At 44.1% G+C, this 17,500-nt stretch overlaps 1 protein-coding gene across 1 annotated transcript in view; it reads right to left on the reverse strand.

The window, feature by feature from the left end:
- pcdh15a (protocadherin-related 15a) overlaps positions 1-17,500 on the reverse strand; it is a 175,293-nt gene that overhangs the window by 104,057 nt on the left and 53,736 nt on the right. The window contains exons 12-13 of the mRNA XM_076286445.1: positions 6,952-7,158; positions 3,240-3,374 (exon numbers count right to left, since the gene is read on the reverse strand). Coding sequence (XP_076142560.1) covers positions 3,240-3,374; positions 6,952-7,158 — 342 coding nt within the window. The remainder of the gene's footprint in view (positions 1-3,239; positions 3,375-6,951; positions 7,159-17,500) is intronic.

Below are 17,500 nucleotides of genomic sequence, written 5' to 3' on the forward strand. Positions count from 1 at the left end.
TAGAGATTAATTATAAGACGCAGCCTTCAGTGCCAATCATTAAGACAACTCACTCGGGACATCACAATGCAGACAATAATACTGTCTTAGTTCTTTTTCTCCTCCTAGGAGACAAACTTGAAAACTAACTTGATAATGAACTTCACATAAATACAGCATTGAATGAGATGAGGTGGAAAGGAGGGAGGGGATAGAGGAGAGGAGAGAGGGATGAATGGAGGAGAGAGAAAGAGAGCGAGACAAAGAAAGAAAAAAACATGCCCACTGGGAGTACCATCAAACATGGCTCATCCTGCTCCGTTCCTACAGAACAGCACTTAATCAAACACTATTGTTCCTACTCTGCCCACATCTTAATAATCATAACTCTATTCTCTAGGCAGTCCACCCCCGTCCAATAAAATGGGCTTGGGATCACCATCCAGTCTTGACCCCACGGACGTCTATTTATTCTATTTATAAAATAATTTGACACAGACAAAACAAAAAGCAGACTAGCTTTGTCAGGTAACAGACACAGCTGGCTAGGCTGAGCTGACTCAGTAGAGTGCACAGATCCCAGTTAATGGGGCACATGGTGCTTGACGTTATATAACAGCACAGTCATTAGCCAATAAATGCAATAATAACTCCAGATTTCAAAAGCAATAAGGAATATTGAGAGAATGTTCAGGCCTAATACACTGAAAGATACTTTTGACATTGTTACTAATGTTCTTCTAAATGATGCTGCAGTAACCTGTCCATAACTGGGAGCTGTTGATGGGAGATGAACAAGAAATGTAGAAAAATCAGGCTGTACCTAAACCAACACATAACCCAGCTCTTGGCACAAAGTAGTTTGTTCAGCATGATGCAAACATCTGGATACCCAGATTAGGCACAAAGCATTTCTTGCCTCGACTACTGCAACAGCTCCTCACAGGCCTTCCACGGCTTGTGTGGTGAGACTGCGACAGATGGTCCACAGCGCGGGAGCGCGTCTGGATTTCGATCACCCCAAAAGGGCATGCGCTACCCTGCTGTTCACTTAGCTCCAATGGCTACCCTTAGCCACCCACATCAAATTCATGTCACTACTGCTTGCTTACAAAGGGATGGCTGGGTCTGCTCCCACCTACTTGAATGCTCTCATAAAGGCTTATGTTAGCCCTCGGCCGCTGTGTTCTAAGGAAGGAACGTCATTTGGCACGGCTGCCCTACACACACGGCAATAAAGACCATTTTCATTTGCAGTCCTCCGATGGTGGAACGACCTGCCAAGTGCAAACCAAAGCAGGGGGGCGTACCTCTCTATCTTCAAAAAGGTCAAGAAGGTCAGCCCAACTGTTCTGAGGTTCCAACTATTGCCTTTCTTTCCTCTTTCACCTCCTTCTTTTACATTACTTTACATGACATTACAGTTGGCTGACGCATTTTTAATCAAAGCGACTTACAACATGATAAACAGTTTTTAACACTTCTCCCAACCATTCTAAAACTATTTAAAACAATTCAAAAGGAAGAGTACAATAAGAACAATATAGTGCATCAGTGAGTGCTGTTTTTATACAGTCAAGTGTCAGTTCTATTCAGGGGATAAGTGCTAGAATTAGCAAGGCTAGTTGTAATTAGTGCTACAAGAAGAGATATTCTCTGAAGAGCTGGGATCACTTTCTCCTCCTACAACACTTTGACTTTAGTTCTTATAACTTCTGCACTCTTATACTCTGGTGATAGTATTGCCTGATGTGACATTCATTGTTACCTAAGGTTTCATCTGCATTGTAGCTTGAATGTTTTTCCTTTCCTTTTACACTTTGGATAAAAGTGTCTGCTAAATGAATACATGTAAATGTAAAAGCACAACTGAGCAGTCAAGGAATGCCTCCATGTTTGGGAAATCAAACAGGCTGGATAACATTGTTTGTGACAGTGTGGAGAGCTGCATGTCCACACACAGGCAAACACAACCCCTGGACAATACAGATAAGATTCTCGTCCTCCTTCAATCTGTGTCCCTCCCCCATTCTGCCTCTCCTCCTGTCGGTTTTCAGTAACTGATCCTATCTCACGCTGTACGCCATCTTTAACACTTTGCGCTGAAATATTTATGTGCTAAGACACTTGAGTGGCCCAGTGGAAATAATATGCAAGATGTTCTTCACTGTTGTCAAAAAGCGGGGGTATTCTTCAAGAAACTGGTATCACACACTGCACAAGCAACATGCTGTGAATTTGTATCAGTGTGTCCTCTACATCATCATCTCAGCATGTGCATCAGCAGTGTGTAGTAGAGAGGTTGTGTATGTGTGTGTGTGTGTGTGTGTGTGTGTGTGTGTGTGTGTGTGTGTGTATGTGTGTGTGTGTGTGTATATAATATGTGTGTTTGTGTGTGTATGTGTGTGTGTGTGTGTGTGTATATAATATGTGTGTTTGTGTGTGTGTCTGTGTGTGTGTGTGTGTGTGTGTATGTGTGTGTGTGTGTGTGTGTGTGTGTGTGTGTGTGTGTGTGTGTGTGTGTGTATGTGTGTGTGTGTGTGTATATAATATGTGTGTTTGTGTGTGTGTCTGTGTGTGTGTGTGTGTGTGTGTGTGTATGTGTGTGTGTGTGTGTGTGTGTGTATATAATATGTGTGTTTGTGTGTGTGTCTGTGTGTGTGTGTGTGTGTGTGTGTGTGTGTGTGTGTATATAATATGTGTGTTTGTGTGTGTGTCTGTGTGTGTGTGTGTGTGTGTGTGTGTGTGTGTGTGTGTGAGAGAGTTAGTTCCTCTCTCTCATCAACTTGTTACTAACATCCCACTGTGAGGCTACGAGGCTGTGAAGCTGTAACCACCAAAGGCATGTTTTGCTGTCCCTTCAAGGCCATTTAACACACATTTAACACTGGAAGGGGCCTGTCCTCCCACACTGCTGTTATTGCCTGGCTGAGTGAGGTTCAGGTGAGTACCAGGCTATGAATGGGAAGGCAATTACCCTGACCTACATGCGGAGCAAAACATGCACCTTTCCTGGAAAAGCTTTTCTCTGAATACCACCTCTACTAAATAATAACAATGACAATAAAAATGTGGAATTCTATCTCTCTGTATATACTGTAGGAACACATCAGAATACAGTCAGAATACCTCAAAATTATACACTCTGATGCATGTGTCTGCCAATGTCTCTTAGCTAGCGGCACCATGTTCACAGAGCTGTACAGTAAAGAGCTGTTGCTGTACTGTAGCGGCATATGGGGTGTAGTGGCATGCAGTACCGTGAAGGTGTAGGTCATCTGTTTCTCCCGGTCCACGGGTTTGAGAAGGGTGAGGTAGCGTCTGATCCCTGTGGGGGTGATGGTGAAGATGGACTTGAAGTCTCCTAGCTGCATCAGGAGCTCTGGGTCTTTTGTCTGAAATGCACACACACGCACACGCACACACACACACACACACATGCACACACACGCAGACACACGCACACGCACACACACACACACACACACACACACACACACACACACACAGAGTGAAAACTAATATACATAATATATACATACTTACACTGTGACTTGCTAGAAGGAAACGGCTGTATCTATTTCCTCTTTGCTTTCTCCATATGAGTAAACAGCTTGTGTTTAGTTATTGTACAATAAACATATGCTAATAGTGTGTCAAACAAAGAAATCTGGAAATGTATTCATTGAATTTCTCCAAAATAACTAGAAAGCTGTTGCATCTAATATTTGTCAGCAATGTGTGTGTGTGTGTGTGTGTGTGCGCGCATGTGGCTGCACACCCAATCAATCGTGAGAGCCTAACCAAAAGTGACTCGTCAGCAAAGACGCTTTGGTTTGGCTTGTTAGAGGGAGTCGTGTTTATCAATGAGCTGAACGTGTTTACTAAACTTCCACATTAGCTTCAATATGGATTTATTTAGATCGACCCATCAAATCTGCTTTGATACCTTCATCAAAGCAGGAGTCGGGGATAATGACTCAAGGAAGAGGAGGGGGAAATGTGTGTGTGTGTGTTTGTGTGTGTATGTGTGTGTGTGTGTGTGTGTGTGTGTGTGTGTGTGTGTGTGTGTTTATACAGATCCTAACTACATACATTAGTGTTGCAGGCTAAATATTCACTGGAAGACCTACGTAAGTACACATCTGCAATGCATACCATTTGCAAAGAAGAGAGGTGAGAGACAACAAAAAAACACTGCAAAAGTAAGCACAGTCATGCCATTATACCTCTTACAAAACCCATGCAAAACACCATCTGTTCCAAGGGCTCTTCCATTTGGAAAACACACTCAATTCATTAATTCCACCCTTGAACAGATTAACCATGTAAAATATGGAGGTTTTGGATAGAAAGAAAGAAAAAAAGAAAGAAAGAAAGAAAGAAAGAAGGTAGAAAGAAAGAAAAAGAAAGATAGAAAGAGACAGTAACACACAGAGACACGACACTCTCAGCAGCTCTCTGCAATACCTACAGGAGTGTCTCCAGGTTTCAGCTGTGGATGAAGAATATGAAACACATTGGATTTGATCTCTGGCGAATACAAAACGACAACACTCTCATTCCAAAAAAAAAAAGAACTTGGGCGACGTAATAAGCAGGTGCCCACAGGGCGGTGTGACGATGATTACCCCAAAATATTTCAGGGAATGGAATCCAAATCATCCTAAAATCTATGGCCTTGCTCTCTCACTGCATCTGAATGAAGTTCACAGCGCTCTCCTTTCAGAGAAGACCACTTCAAAATGTCTGGCATTATACCCGAGCAGCATGTCAATTACAAATCCACTTTCCCACAGATTCTTTTTTCTTCTTCCACAAATCAGTTCTTCAAATGGAGTATGGGTCTTGCAGATAAAAATAGATCATTTTCCATTTGTGACTCTCGCTCTTCAATACTATTTGTGTATTTAAGACAATAGCCATCTCTTTTCAAATATTAGTATAGTATATATACTCTTGTGATCCCGTGAGGGAAATTTGGTCTCTGCATTTATCCCAATCCGTGAATTAGTGAAACACACACAGCACACAGTGAGGTGAAGCACACACTAATCCCGGTGCAGTGAGCTGCCTGCAACAACAGCAGCGCTCGGGGAGCAGTGAGGGGTTAGGTGCCTTGCTCAAGGGCACTTCAGCCGTGCCTACTGGTCGGGGTTCGAACCGGCAACCCTCCGGTTACAAGTCCGAAGCGCTAACCAGTAGGCCACGGCTGCCCCCAAATATCTCCATCTATTCCTTCTTGCATCAAGTTACATCAAATGACTGAGAGTTGGATGAGGCTGTGTCGAGTTTCCCAGCATGCTGTGCTGCACCAACTCCGTATCATCCACCGCTCACAGTGTCTTTCAACACACTGCCCTTTCATGCTGGACAAGAGCACTTGTGTGGGTACGAAGTGAACTTAATAGTCCAATTGATTTCACCCAGGCGAATTAACACAATGACTGGTGAGGCTTGAATCAAAAGCCCAGCTTGACAAGAGCACATCTACACCAGTGAGAAACCCACTGAACTCGAAACCACAGTAGCACAATTTGAGCGCAGAAAAATATTTTGAGCGAGCACACAAATTATATTTTGAGGAAAAATGAAACTCGAGCACAAAAAAACCTTGTAGTTGAACAATCAGGAATCTATGTTGTGCTCCACAAATGTCTTTGCCTGTTTGTTAATATCAATATGGATGTGCAACATCAGCGTTGTGGACTTCAGCAGCCAATGAGAATAGACCTCTCCAGAATAAGTCCCGCCTCCGTAACTTCCGTATCCATCCAACTTCTGGGCGTCGATTGTCTATGGGAAATAACATGCCGTTTCGAAATATCTGTATATAAGCTGGTGGGCAGATTGGCCTACACACTTCTGCCATCTAGTTTCCACTGGAGTTTTTGATTGTCGGTGCCGTTTAAGTAGTATACTATAGACTATACTACTTAAACGGCACCGAAAATCAAAAAATCCAGTGGAAACTAGATGGCAGAAGTGTGTAGGCCAATCTGCCCAGCAGCTTTTTCTATTTTGTCACCTACAGAGTTTGACAGGTACAATCTTTCAAAACGCCATGTTATTTCCCATAGACATTTGACGACCGAAGGTTGGATGGATACGGAAGTTAGGAGGCGGGACTTATTCTGCAATGGTCTATCGAACTTCAGCCCCTGAATTTTCTGATTGGTTGACAATTGTGGAACAAACGTAATGCTGTCGACAGTTTTGAGCGTGCACACAGATTAAGTTGAGCGAGCGCGACCGATATCTCCTGAGCGAGCGGAGGAATGTTTATGTGAGCACGTACAGTGAAACTGAAAGAAAAGGGGCTGATGTTGCACATCCATATTGATATTAGCAAACAGGCAAAGACATTTGTGGAGCACAACATAGATTTCTGTTTGCTCAACTACAAGTTTTTTTTGTGCTCGAGTTAAATTTTTCCTTAAAATATAATTTGTGTGCTCGCTCAAAATATTTTTCTGCGCTCAAATTGTGCTACTGCTCGCTCATAAAAGTGGAACAAATGTAACTCCATATGTTTACAGTAAGTTAATGGAATGACAATGGAAAAAAACAGAACTGAACAGAAATGAAATGAAATCAAACGTAATGAAATGTCACAATTAAAACACAGCCAGATAAGGACTTGCTGTGGTTATTCGTGGTGTACCGCACACATATCTATCACACATCTTGCTATAAAAGATGGGAGGAAAATAACCCAAGAAGAGCCAGAACAAAGGACTGTCCCCATAGTCAGACATTTTTCCTGGAAGTCGTGATTACAGCTTGTCAACTGAAATGCTGAAAGTGTGCTCAAAATTCATCATTTCTCCTCGGACGGAATAATTATATTGTCAGCCCCCCACCCCTTTCTCAAATTCTGACTCAACTCTTTAACGTGAGCTTGCTATTTCAGACATGTCATAACTAAAGTGGCACCAATCAGCACAATCACATCCTAGAAATGTCCCGCACCTCTTCGATGTCGTTGTCGAGGGCAACGATGGCCAGTGGAGTGGTGAGATTGCCACTGGCGGAGATGGTGGTTCCCACAGGAGAGGCTTCGTTGATGTAGCCCTGGTACGAGGCCTGCAGGAAGTAGGGCGCCAGATTGTTCTCGTCCAGTATCTCGATGACCAGGTCAACAAAGGCCGGCAGCGGGTGCCCATTGTCCTGTTCAGCCTTTAGGATAAATAAATAAAATCAAGGGCATTACAACATGAAACACACACACATACACACACACACACACACACACACACACACATACACACACACACACACACACACACACAGACACAGACACAGGCATTACAACCTAAACACACAATACATTTTAACACACAACTGAGAAAGAAAGAGAGAGATAGAGAGAGAGAGATAGAGAGAGAGGAAGATACAGAGAGAGGGAGAGAAAGTCTCAATGAAATTGCAAATAATAATGGTCCGTCCATCAAGAGAGCTGTAATCAAAGCAGTAATGAAGGGAGTGTGCAGCGGGGAGCCACAGGATATGACCACAGGGTGTAAAGACACACACACAAACACACACACACACACACAAACACACACACACACACACAAACACACACGCACGCACACACGCACACACACACGCACAAACACACACACACACACACAAACACACGCACGCACACACGCACACACGCACACAAACACACACGCACGCACACACACACACACACACACACAAACACACACACACACACACAAAAACACACGCACACACACACGCACACACACACGCACAAACACACACACACACACACACACAAACACACGCACGCACACACACACACAAACACACACGCACGCACACACACACACACACACACACACACAAACACACAAACACGCACGCACACACACACACACAAACATGCACACACGCACACACACGCACGCACGCGTATGAGGGGCCGTCTAGGCCTTAATTCATACTTGGTCTTACACACACTATCATAATCTTGCACATACACCACTATACTCATGCACACTCACTATTATAGTCATTTTACATGTATGTATGAGAGGGTATAGTCGTGTATGTGAGAGAGTATAGCAGTGTATGTGAAGGAGTATAGTAGTGAATGTGAGAGAGTAAAGTAGTGTATGTGAGAGAGTAAAGAGTATAGTAGTGTATGTGAGAGAGTATAGTAGTGTATGTGAGAGAGTTTAGTAGTACATGTGAGAGAATATAGTAGTGTATGTGAGAGACTATAGTAGTGTATGTGAGAGAGTATAGTCGTATATGTGAGAGACTATAGTAGTGTATGTGAGAGAGTATAGTAGTGTATGTGAGAGAGTTTGGTAGTGTATGTGAGAGAGTATAGTAGTGTATGTGAGAGAGAGTATAGTAGTGTATGCTGTTATATCTTAATAACAAGGTAATCCGTAATAAATGAATAGACCGGAGGCAGCTTGCCGTTAACTCATTTACAGTATATATGAATCTTGAAAGATACGGTACATAGAACAACCTGCCCAATAGGGGCGCTTCAGTACAGTGGCCCAACAGGACCAGAATTAAGGATACAAAGTGTAGAACTCCAGTACACCACATTTCCTCCCCCCTTATTTAACACAACCACCTGCAATTGCAATACAACACAATCAAAATGAACACTTCCATTTTAGGACAGACTGTGAGAGCTACATGTGTAAACTATAAGTTCAAACGGTCGGGAGGATGCCGCTCCCGTGTTGGATAACGACTGAGGTTGTTCTCCATGGGGGGCTGTGCTGGCCCAGGCCCAGTAGTCACAGGGATCGGGGGTGCGGTGTCCACTCCTCTTTGGTCATGAGAGTTGGCGGGTGGAGTCTCCGTATCGTTCCTGACCTCGGACATGACTTCTGGGCTCAGGGTGTCCTGCGCTTGGTACTCGTTCTGCTTGGTGAATGACGTTACCTCTGTCTCTGGGTCCTTACTAGCAAGCAACTGGTCAGTGTGGCGACGCCACATCATGTCGTTCTTGGTGCGTACCTGGTATGATAGAGGACCGGTCACGGCCACCACCTCTGCAGGCACCCACTTAGGTCCCCCATGATAACTCCGAGCTAGAACCTGGTCACCGGGAGAGAAGGACCGTGGTGCAGCAGCTTGCCGTCGAGCTTGTTTTTGCTGACAGTGTTGCACAATTTCCCTCCCTGTTGGAGGTTTGATTAAGTCCATGTTCGTACGCAGTTCTCTTTTAAGTAATAGTGCTGCTGGGGATGACTTTGTGGTGCCATGTGGGGTGGTCCGGTAGGTCAACAGGAAACGGTGTAGCCGCTGGTGGAGGGTACCCTGACCCGCTGATGCTTTTAGGCTGTGCTTCAGCGTTTGCACAAACCTCTCCGCTAAGCCATTAGTGGCCGGGTGGTAGGGTGCACCCGTTGAACACCGTTGACTCTGAGGAACACAGCCATCTCTTCGGACACAAACTGAGGACCGTTGTCACCCACCAATTGATCCGGACTTCCGAACCGACTGAACATTTCTCCCAGTTTCTCAATGGTCTTCTTTGTTGTTGTTGATGTCATGATGGCAACCTCAGGCCACTTACTGTGTGCGTCTATAGCCACCAAGAACATTTTATCTTCAAATGGTCCAGCGAAATCGATGTGTATGCGCTGCCATGCCACAGCTGGCCACTCCCATGGATGAACAGGAGCTGGTTGCGGTGCATTTCTCACTCTCTGACATGTGGTGCACAATGTAGCTTTATCTTCAATGCACTTGTCCAATCCTGGCCACCAAAAGTAGCTTCGGGCCACCTCTTTCATGCGCACCATGCCACAGTGTCCAGCATGGAGCTGTTTCAGCATGGGTCTGCGCAGTGATGGGGGCATGATGACCCTTCTCCCCCACAGCAAACAGCCCGACTGCACCGACAGTTCTTGTTGTCTGACCACATATGGCTTAGTTTCTGGTGTGTCTGATATCTTTTTTCCTTTCTTTATGGCTTCTAGTACTACAGACAACACCGGATCGTTCCTGGTGGTGATTTTTACTTGATGTGCTGTAACCGGGGCATCCTCAACTTGGTGGAAGTAAAAGATGTCTGAGTGCCGTGTCATAGGCCTAGTTACAGGAAGTGGAAGGCGTGAGAGGCCATCTGCGTTGCCATGGAGTTCTGATTTCCTGTATTTGATGTCATAGTCATGGCCTGACAACAGCAAAGCCCATCTCTGCATTCTACTGGCAGCCAGCGGTGGAATGCCTGTGTGTGGTCCCAGGATAGCAGTAAGTGGTTTGTGATCCGTTAGGAGTGTAAATCTCCTCCCGAACAGATATTGATGGAACTTCCTGATTCCAAACACAATGCTCAGGGCCTCACGCTCGATCTGAGCGTAGTTGGATTCTGCTTTATTTAGTGTTCTCGAAGCGAATGCTATGTGCTTTTCTACACCGTCAGGCATAATGTGAGAAACCACTGCACCTACCCCATAGGGAGATGCATCACATGCTAGCTGTAGTGGCAAAGACGGGTCAAAGTGTGTCAGTGCATCAGAATTCAACAGGGCCTCTTTTGACTTTAGGAATGCTGTGTGGCATGCAGCGGACCATTCCCAGTTCTTTTCATGGGTCAACAGTTCATGTAGTGGCTTCAATAGGGTGGAGAGATTCTGAATGAACCGGCCATAGTAGTTAAGCAACCCTAAATATGAGCGCAGTTGATTCACATTTTGAGGAGGTGGAGCCTCCACAATGGCTCTGGTCTTTGAAGGTGCTTTATGTAGCCCAGAGGCGTCGATCACATGTCCGAGATATTCCACAGAGGACTGGAAAAACTCACATTTTTCTTTACGAACCCTCAGTCCATACTCTCTCAGCCTCTGTAGCGTCGCGTCCAGGTTGTGAAGGTGGTCCGAGTCATCCGTCCCAGTTATCAAAATGTCGTCAAGGTAACACTGTACGCCTGGCAACCCTGACAAAATCTGATCCATGGCTTTTTGGAACAAGGCAGGAGCTGAGGTGACCCCGAAAGCTAGACGGCAGTAACGGAAAAGTCCCTTCTGGGTGCTGATGGTCAGGAGTTCTCTGGACTCTTGATCGACAGGCATCTGTAGATAGGCCTGGTTCAGGTCAATTTTGCTGAACTGTTTACCATGCGCCAGGCCTGCGAACAAATCATCGATGAGGGGAAGTGGGTAGTGCTCTGCTTGTAACACTGGGTTAACAGTCACTTTGAAGTCACCACATATCCGGAGTGTCCCATTCTTTTTTAGGACAGGCACGATGGGTGTGGCCCAGTCACTGACACTCACTGGTTCCAGCACCCCACTTGTCACTAGATCGTTTAACTCCTTCTCCACCTTTGGCCGAAGAGCATACGGAACTGGACGTGCCTTAAAAAATCGTGGACTGCTCCCTGGTTTAATGCTCAACTTTGCTGTAATGTCTTTCATGTGGCCCAGTTCATTTGTGAAAAGATCGCCGTGCTTCTTTAAGATCTTCTCTAACGCCGTTTCTCCTTTAACATTTAACTCCTGTTTAACATTCGTACTGCCGGCCAGTCAATTTTTACTTTGTCCATCCATGATCGACCCAGTAGGGATGGGTGATCGCCCTGTACGACATACAAAGGCAATTTCAAACATTGGCCATTCAGTTCAATGCTGACCTTTACCAGTCCTTTAATCGCCACGGTTTCTCCCGTATAAGTCTTCAACACCACCCGTGCTGGCAGTAGCGGAAGATGTTTCAAGTGTTGCTGATACACAGTCTCTGACACAAGGGACACTGCAGCCCCTGTATCTATCTCCATACGCACTGGGTTTCCCTCCAGCAGGGGTGTTACCCAGTAGCTGTCTGACCCACCTGCCACTGTAAGTATGTGTAATGGTAATTCGTCATCTGATGAATCACTGCAACTAACTTGTCTTTCCACAGCATGCACTGTTTTCTTATGTGTAGCATTTTTTTGTTTGTAGGTATTCTTGTTCATTTGTTGTGTACTCTTTTTCTTACTACGACAGGCCCTTTCAATATGACCCTTTTTCCCACAGGCGTGACACTCTAGCTCCTTACACCAGCATTCTGCAGCTGGGTGGCCTTGTTTGCCACAACGGGAGCATGGTCTCATCCCTGCGCCAGAGCTGTCAGCTGTACTTGCAATTTTTAACACTTTACCCGTTGCAGCACTCAACTGTTGTGCCTCCTTGGCTGCCATTTCCATGGACACGCTAATTTCTATAGCTCTTGTCAGTGTTAGGTTGCTTTCAGTCAAGAGTTTTCTCTGAGTAGCCTCATTGCGTAAGCCACACACTAGGCGGTCACGAATTGCATCGTTAAGTGCTTCATCTCTGAATTCACAGTGTTCAGCTAACTTTCGGAGTGCAGCCACGAACATTGTAACACTCTCCCCTTCTTCTTGGTTTCGTTTATAAAAACGGAACCGCTCCGCAATTAACAAAGGCTTCGGCGAGAAATGTGCCGATAGTGTGTTCACAATCTGAGTGTATGTAAACTCTCCTGGCTTCCTGGGCTGTGCCAATGACCGAAACAAATTGAATGTCTTTGCTCCCATTACCGTCAGGAATGTTGCCACTTTCTTGTCATCACTGATCCCGTTTGCCAGCCCGAAGAATTCAAAACGTTCAGTATAAGCACTCCACTGCTCCACACTATCATCAAATGGTCCGATGTTTCCCAATACTCCCGACATGACAGTAATAACTTCGCCAACACCTGGCTCTTCACACAAGCTGAAGTTATCGTCTTCACTTCCTCTGCCTCCTGTGTTATCTTCCTCCGATTGACTAGACATTAGCCACTGTCAGAGCTAGCAAACGTCGCGACTTGCACGACAAATAAAACGACTAACTTAAACTCAAAACTCTCACTGTCTTCATGCGTCTGCGGTCGGTCAATAGATGCGTGAGATCAGACGAATCCTCGTCACCAATTTGTTATATCTTAATAACAAGGTAATCCGTAATAAATGAATAGACCGGAGGCAGCTTGCCGTTAACTCATTTATATATGAATCTTGAAAGATACGGTACATAGAACAACCTGCCCAATAGGGGCGCTTCAGTACAGTGGCCCAACAGGACCAGAATTAAGGATACAAAGTGTAGAACTCCAGTACACCACATATGCGAGAGAGTATACTAGTGTATGCAAGAGAGTATAGTAGTGTATGCGAGAGAGTTTAGTAGTGTATGCGAGAGACTATAATAGTGTATGCGAGAGAGTTTAGTAGTGTATGCGAGAAGGTATAGTAGTGAATGCAAAAGAGTATAGTAGTGAATGTGAGAGAGTATAGTGGTGTATGCGAGAGAGTATAGTAGTATATGTGAGAGAGTATAGTGGTGTAGGCTATGTGAGAGAGTATAGTGGTGTGTGTGAGAGAGTTTGCATGAAACGGAAGGGAGTTTCCATGAAACGGAAGGAGTTTGATTTCTCAGTTCCTGATTGGTTTGTCAATGTCACTTCTCTCTAGCTAGCCAATTAAAATCAAGGAAGGGACGGGACCTACACTGTCAACAATGTTTGTGTAGACCTAGTGGTCGAGGAAAAAATCAGCCAAGTCCTATATGACTAAATATTAAACTACTACTGCAAACCGAATGCAAATTAGGCTACAAAGACATGAGGGGTGCCTATTCTATTGTAATTGCCTAGGCTACCAGCTCCTTTTTTGCTGTGGAACCTAGCACTGTCAACACAGTTCACATAACGTTAGTGGTGGAGGAAAAAATCAGCCAAGTCCTATGTGACTAAATATTAAACTACTACTGCAAACCGAATGCAAATTACAAAGACACAAGGGGTGACATATTCTATTCTATTCTACTGTTCTATAATTTTTGGCTGCCAGTGCAAAAATAGCGATGTGGACACAGGCTCACAAGTCACTGGCAACAGCAGACAAGGTTACCAAAACGTCTGCCAGCCAAACTGTAATGCACGTCCTTTTTGGAATGTTGCTGGAATGCTAGCTAACTAGCTAACTGCAATGGCAGCAATCTTTCAGATCTCAGTTCACTAAAATATGACTTCGCCAGACAAAAGGAGCTGGTAGCCTAGGCAATTACAATAGAATAGGCACCCCTCATGTCTTTGTAGCCTAATTTGCATTCGGTTTGCAGTAGTAGTTTAATATTTAGTCACATAGGACTTGGCTGATTTTTTCCTCGACCACTAGGTCTACACGAACATTGTTGACAGTGTAGGTCCCGCCCCTTCCTTGATTTTAATTGGCTAGCTAGAGAGAAGTGACATTGACAAACCAATCAGGAACTGAGAAATCAAACTCCTTCCGTTTCATGCAAACTCCCTTCCGTTTCATGCAAACTCTCTCACACACACCACTATACTCTCTCACATACACCACTATACTCTCTTGCATTCACTACTATACCTTCTCGCATACACTACTAAACTCTCTCGCATACACTACTAAACTCTCTCGCATACACTATTATAGTCTCTCGCATACACTACTAAACTCTCTCGCATACAATACTCTCTTGCATACACTAGTATACTCTCGCATACACTACTATACTCTCTCTCACATACACTACTATACTCTCTCACATACACTACCAAACTCTCTCACATACACTACTATACTCTCTCACATACACTATAGTCTCTCACATATACGACTATACTCTCTCACATACACTACTATAGTCTCTCACATACACCACTATAGTCTCTCACATACACTACTATACTCTCTCACATACACTACTATACTCTTTACTCTCTCACATACACTACTATACTCTCTCACATTCACTACTATACTCCTTCACATACACTACTATACTCTCTCACATACACGACTATACCCTCTCATACATACATGTAAAATGACTATAATAGTGAGTGTGCATGAGTATAGTGGTGTATGTGCAAGATTATGATAGTGTGTGTAAGACCAAGTATGAATTAAGGCCTAGACGGCCCCTCATACACGCGCACACACACACACACACACACTGTGAGGGGGTGCATAGCTACCGCCACCGCAGCGACACGCTGCTTACGTTAACAGAGACTGAGCGCTAACGTCAGCTTACGTGTTTTATGTCTGTCTTCCATGCCATTCATCTGCTTATGTGTTTCATGTCTGTTAACCATATCATTCATCTGCTTATGTGTTTCATGTCTGTTAACCATGTCATTCATCTGCTTATGTGTTTCATGTCTGTTAACCATGTCATTCATCTGCTTATGTGTTTCATGTCTGTTAACCATATCATTCATCTGCTATGAGTTCCATAACCATGTCATTCATCTGCTTATGTGTTTCATATCTGATAACCATGTCATTCATCTGCTTATGTTTAAAAATACGTCATTATAATTCTCCAGATTTTTGGAGAGTGTATTCTAGCAGTTTTAGCACATTTATTGTTAGCCCACCGGTGTTACCCCCTGTATTTTTGACAGTGTTGGTATGATCCAATTTAAAGGGGCACTTGGGCCTAATTTAAGCCTCCCCAGTTGGTAAGGAGAGCAGGGGCCTGTACTACGAAGCGGGGTTACTGGCTTATCTGGGTAACTTCGAGAGTAACTTGATCACGTGTGGCGTAAATTCCCGATTAACCCGTACTACGAAAGGTGGATAGGTTTTAACCGAGGTATGTTGCCATGGCAATTTACGCTGCATGTCAAACCTGCTCCGAGCAGGTTATGTTCTTGGTTAACCCGAGGTTTCCGTTAACCACACCCTTTATAAGTAGGCTACCACCCCTCCACTAACAATTCGAGACTATGTCGGCGTACCTGGATGATCCATACGACATCGGAGTGCAAATCGTGAGGTGCTCTCTTCGAGGGGTTTTAGAGACCGCCATATATATATATATATATATATTCTCTATGAAGATATAGATTGTCAGTCGAGGGAATTCGTTATCTTTGTCAGATGATCTAGGCAGAAGTCTCTAATGTCACCCGTCATAGCAATGCCCTTACGTGGACATTCATGTTTTCCATCTAATCGGTGATGCTGAACATCTGAGCAAGAATACTGTATGTCCGAAAATAAATCGGACATAGGCCTAGCCTAGCCTACAGTATGCTGAACATCTGAGCGAGAATAGCCTAAAATAAATCGGACATAGCCTAGGCCTAAATTAAAATCACCATTTTAACAAACTTGTTGAATTGAATGTCATATTACTGTACCCTGCACATAAAGGCTACACATTTCCACAGCACCAGAATCCGACCGAATGCCTCCCTCAACCCCTTCCACAATCGGCCTTCCACTATTATTTGCGATGGCCAACTCCTCTGCTACTGTAAAACACTCCTTACAGTAGTGTTCAAAGACACCTTTTTCTTGTTAGCTGTAAAACAGAGGCCAAGTGAAGGCTATAAGCATACTAGGCCTACATGTTTTCATAATTAAGAAATATTAATGCAAGCTATAACTATATAAACCTACTATTCTGAATAATGTGTTTGTGTTTCATTTTCACCTGCTGCCATGTGCGTTTGGCAATGGTGTTGCATCTGAAATGTTCACAGGATTAGGCATACACTAAATCAGTCAATGGGGGCTACTTAAACATTCAATTATCCTATTACTGTAATCTATATGCCCACTTCTAAATTGTGTTGCATCTGTAGACATTTCTATGAACTCAAAATAGGCAATTTAATTATTTCAACTAATTTCAGACATTCCGCAAGCTATTAATCCTCCGTAACACATATTTGAAGAACATGTGGAAATAAAACTTTACTTTTAGGCATTTAGGCTACCCGATCTGCAAGACGTTGCCAACAGCCTTGCCTTGCTTTGTTCACTGCCAACGTATTTGTGCATTCCTCATCCGTAAAATAAGGTGATCGCGTCATCATTGAAAGTGGTGACTTGCGCTGCAACCCGCCCCTTTTATGTGAACGCGCACAAACTCCAATTAGGTTAACCCTGGCTCAACAAATCAACTTCATAATCAGCGTCGTAGTACAGATTAACACCACTTAAGATAACCAGGTTTTGTCAACCCCGGTTTAACGAAGTAACCCTGGGTTACATCTGGGTAGGTTAAGCTCCCTTCGTAGTACAGGCCCCTGTTCATGGACAGACGTGAGTCTTGTAGCTCTCCTACCTAAGGTATTGTTGACTGGTACAAAGTCAGTGTTGATTATTGTCTAGACATTTTTTGACTATCATGTCAGTTTATTTTCTTTATTGAAAAAGTTTTTGTTTTCCTTATTTTTTTATTTTATTTTTTGCTTTGTTATTATTTAATGATTCATTAATTGCCTACGGGCCTTATTTTGGGAAAAATAAAATCCCATCTTCTACAAAATCCACCTTGAGTCCTTCCTGAGAGTGTTCCACCTTTTGCTCAACCCGCCTCGACACACTTACCCTTAACACACACACACACACACACACACACGCAGGCACACACACACACACACACACACACACACACACACACACACACACGAGCGTTCGGAGACTGGAGCTGGACCAGGATCTGAGTGATGAACTCCCTGGGTGGGTGCTGGGCTGACCCGCAAGTTTACGGTCTTGGGG

Source organism: Alosa pseudoharengus, unplaced genomic scaffold (assembly GCF_046254945.1).
Source record: "Alosa pseudoharengus isolate Yale_2024_CS ecotype anadromous, Long Island Sound unplaced genomic scaffold, YU_APseudo_1.1 YU_APseudo_1.1_scf_15, whole genome shotgun sequence".
Taxonomy (NCBI): Eukaryota; Metazoa; Chordata; class Actinopteri; order Clupeiformes; family Clupeidae; genus Alosa; species Alosa pseudoharengus.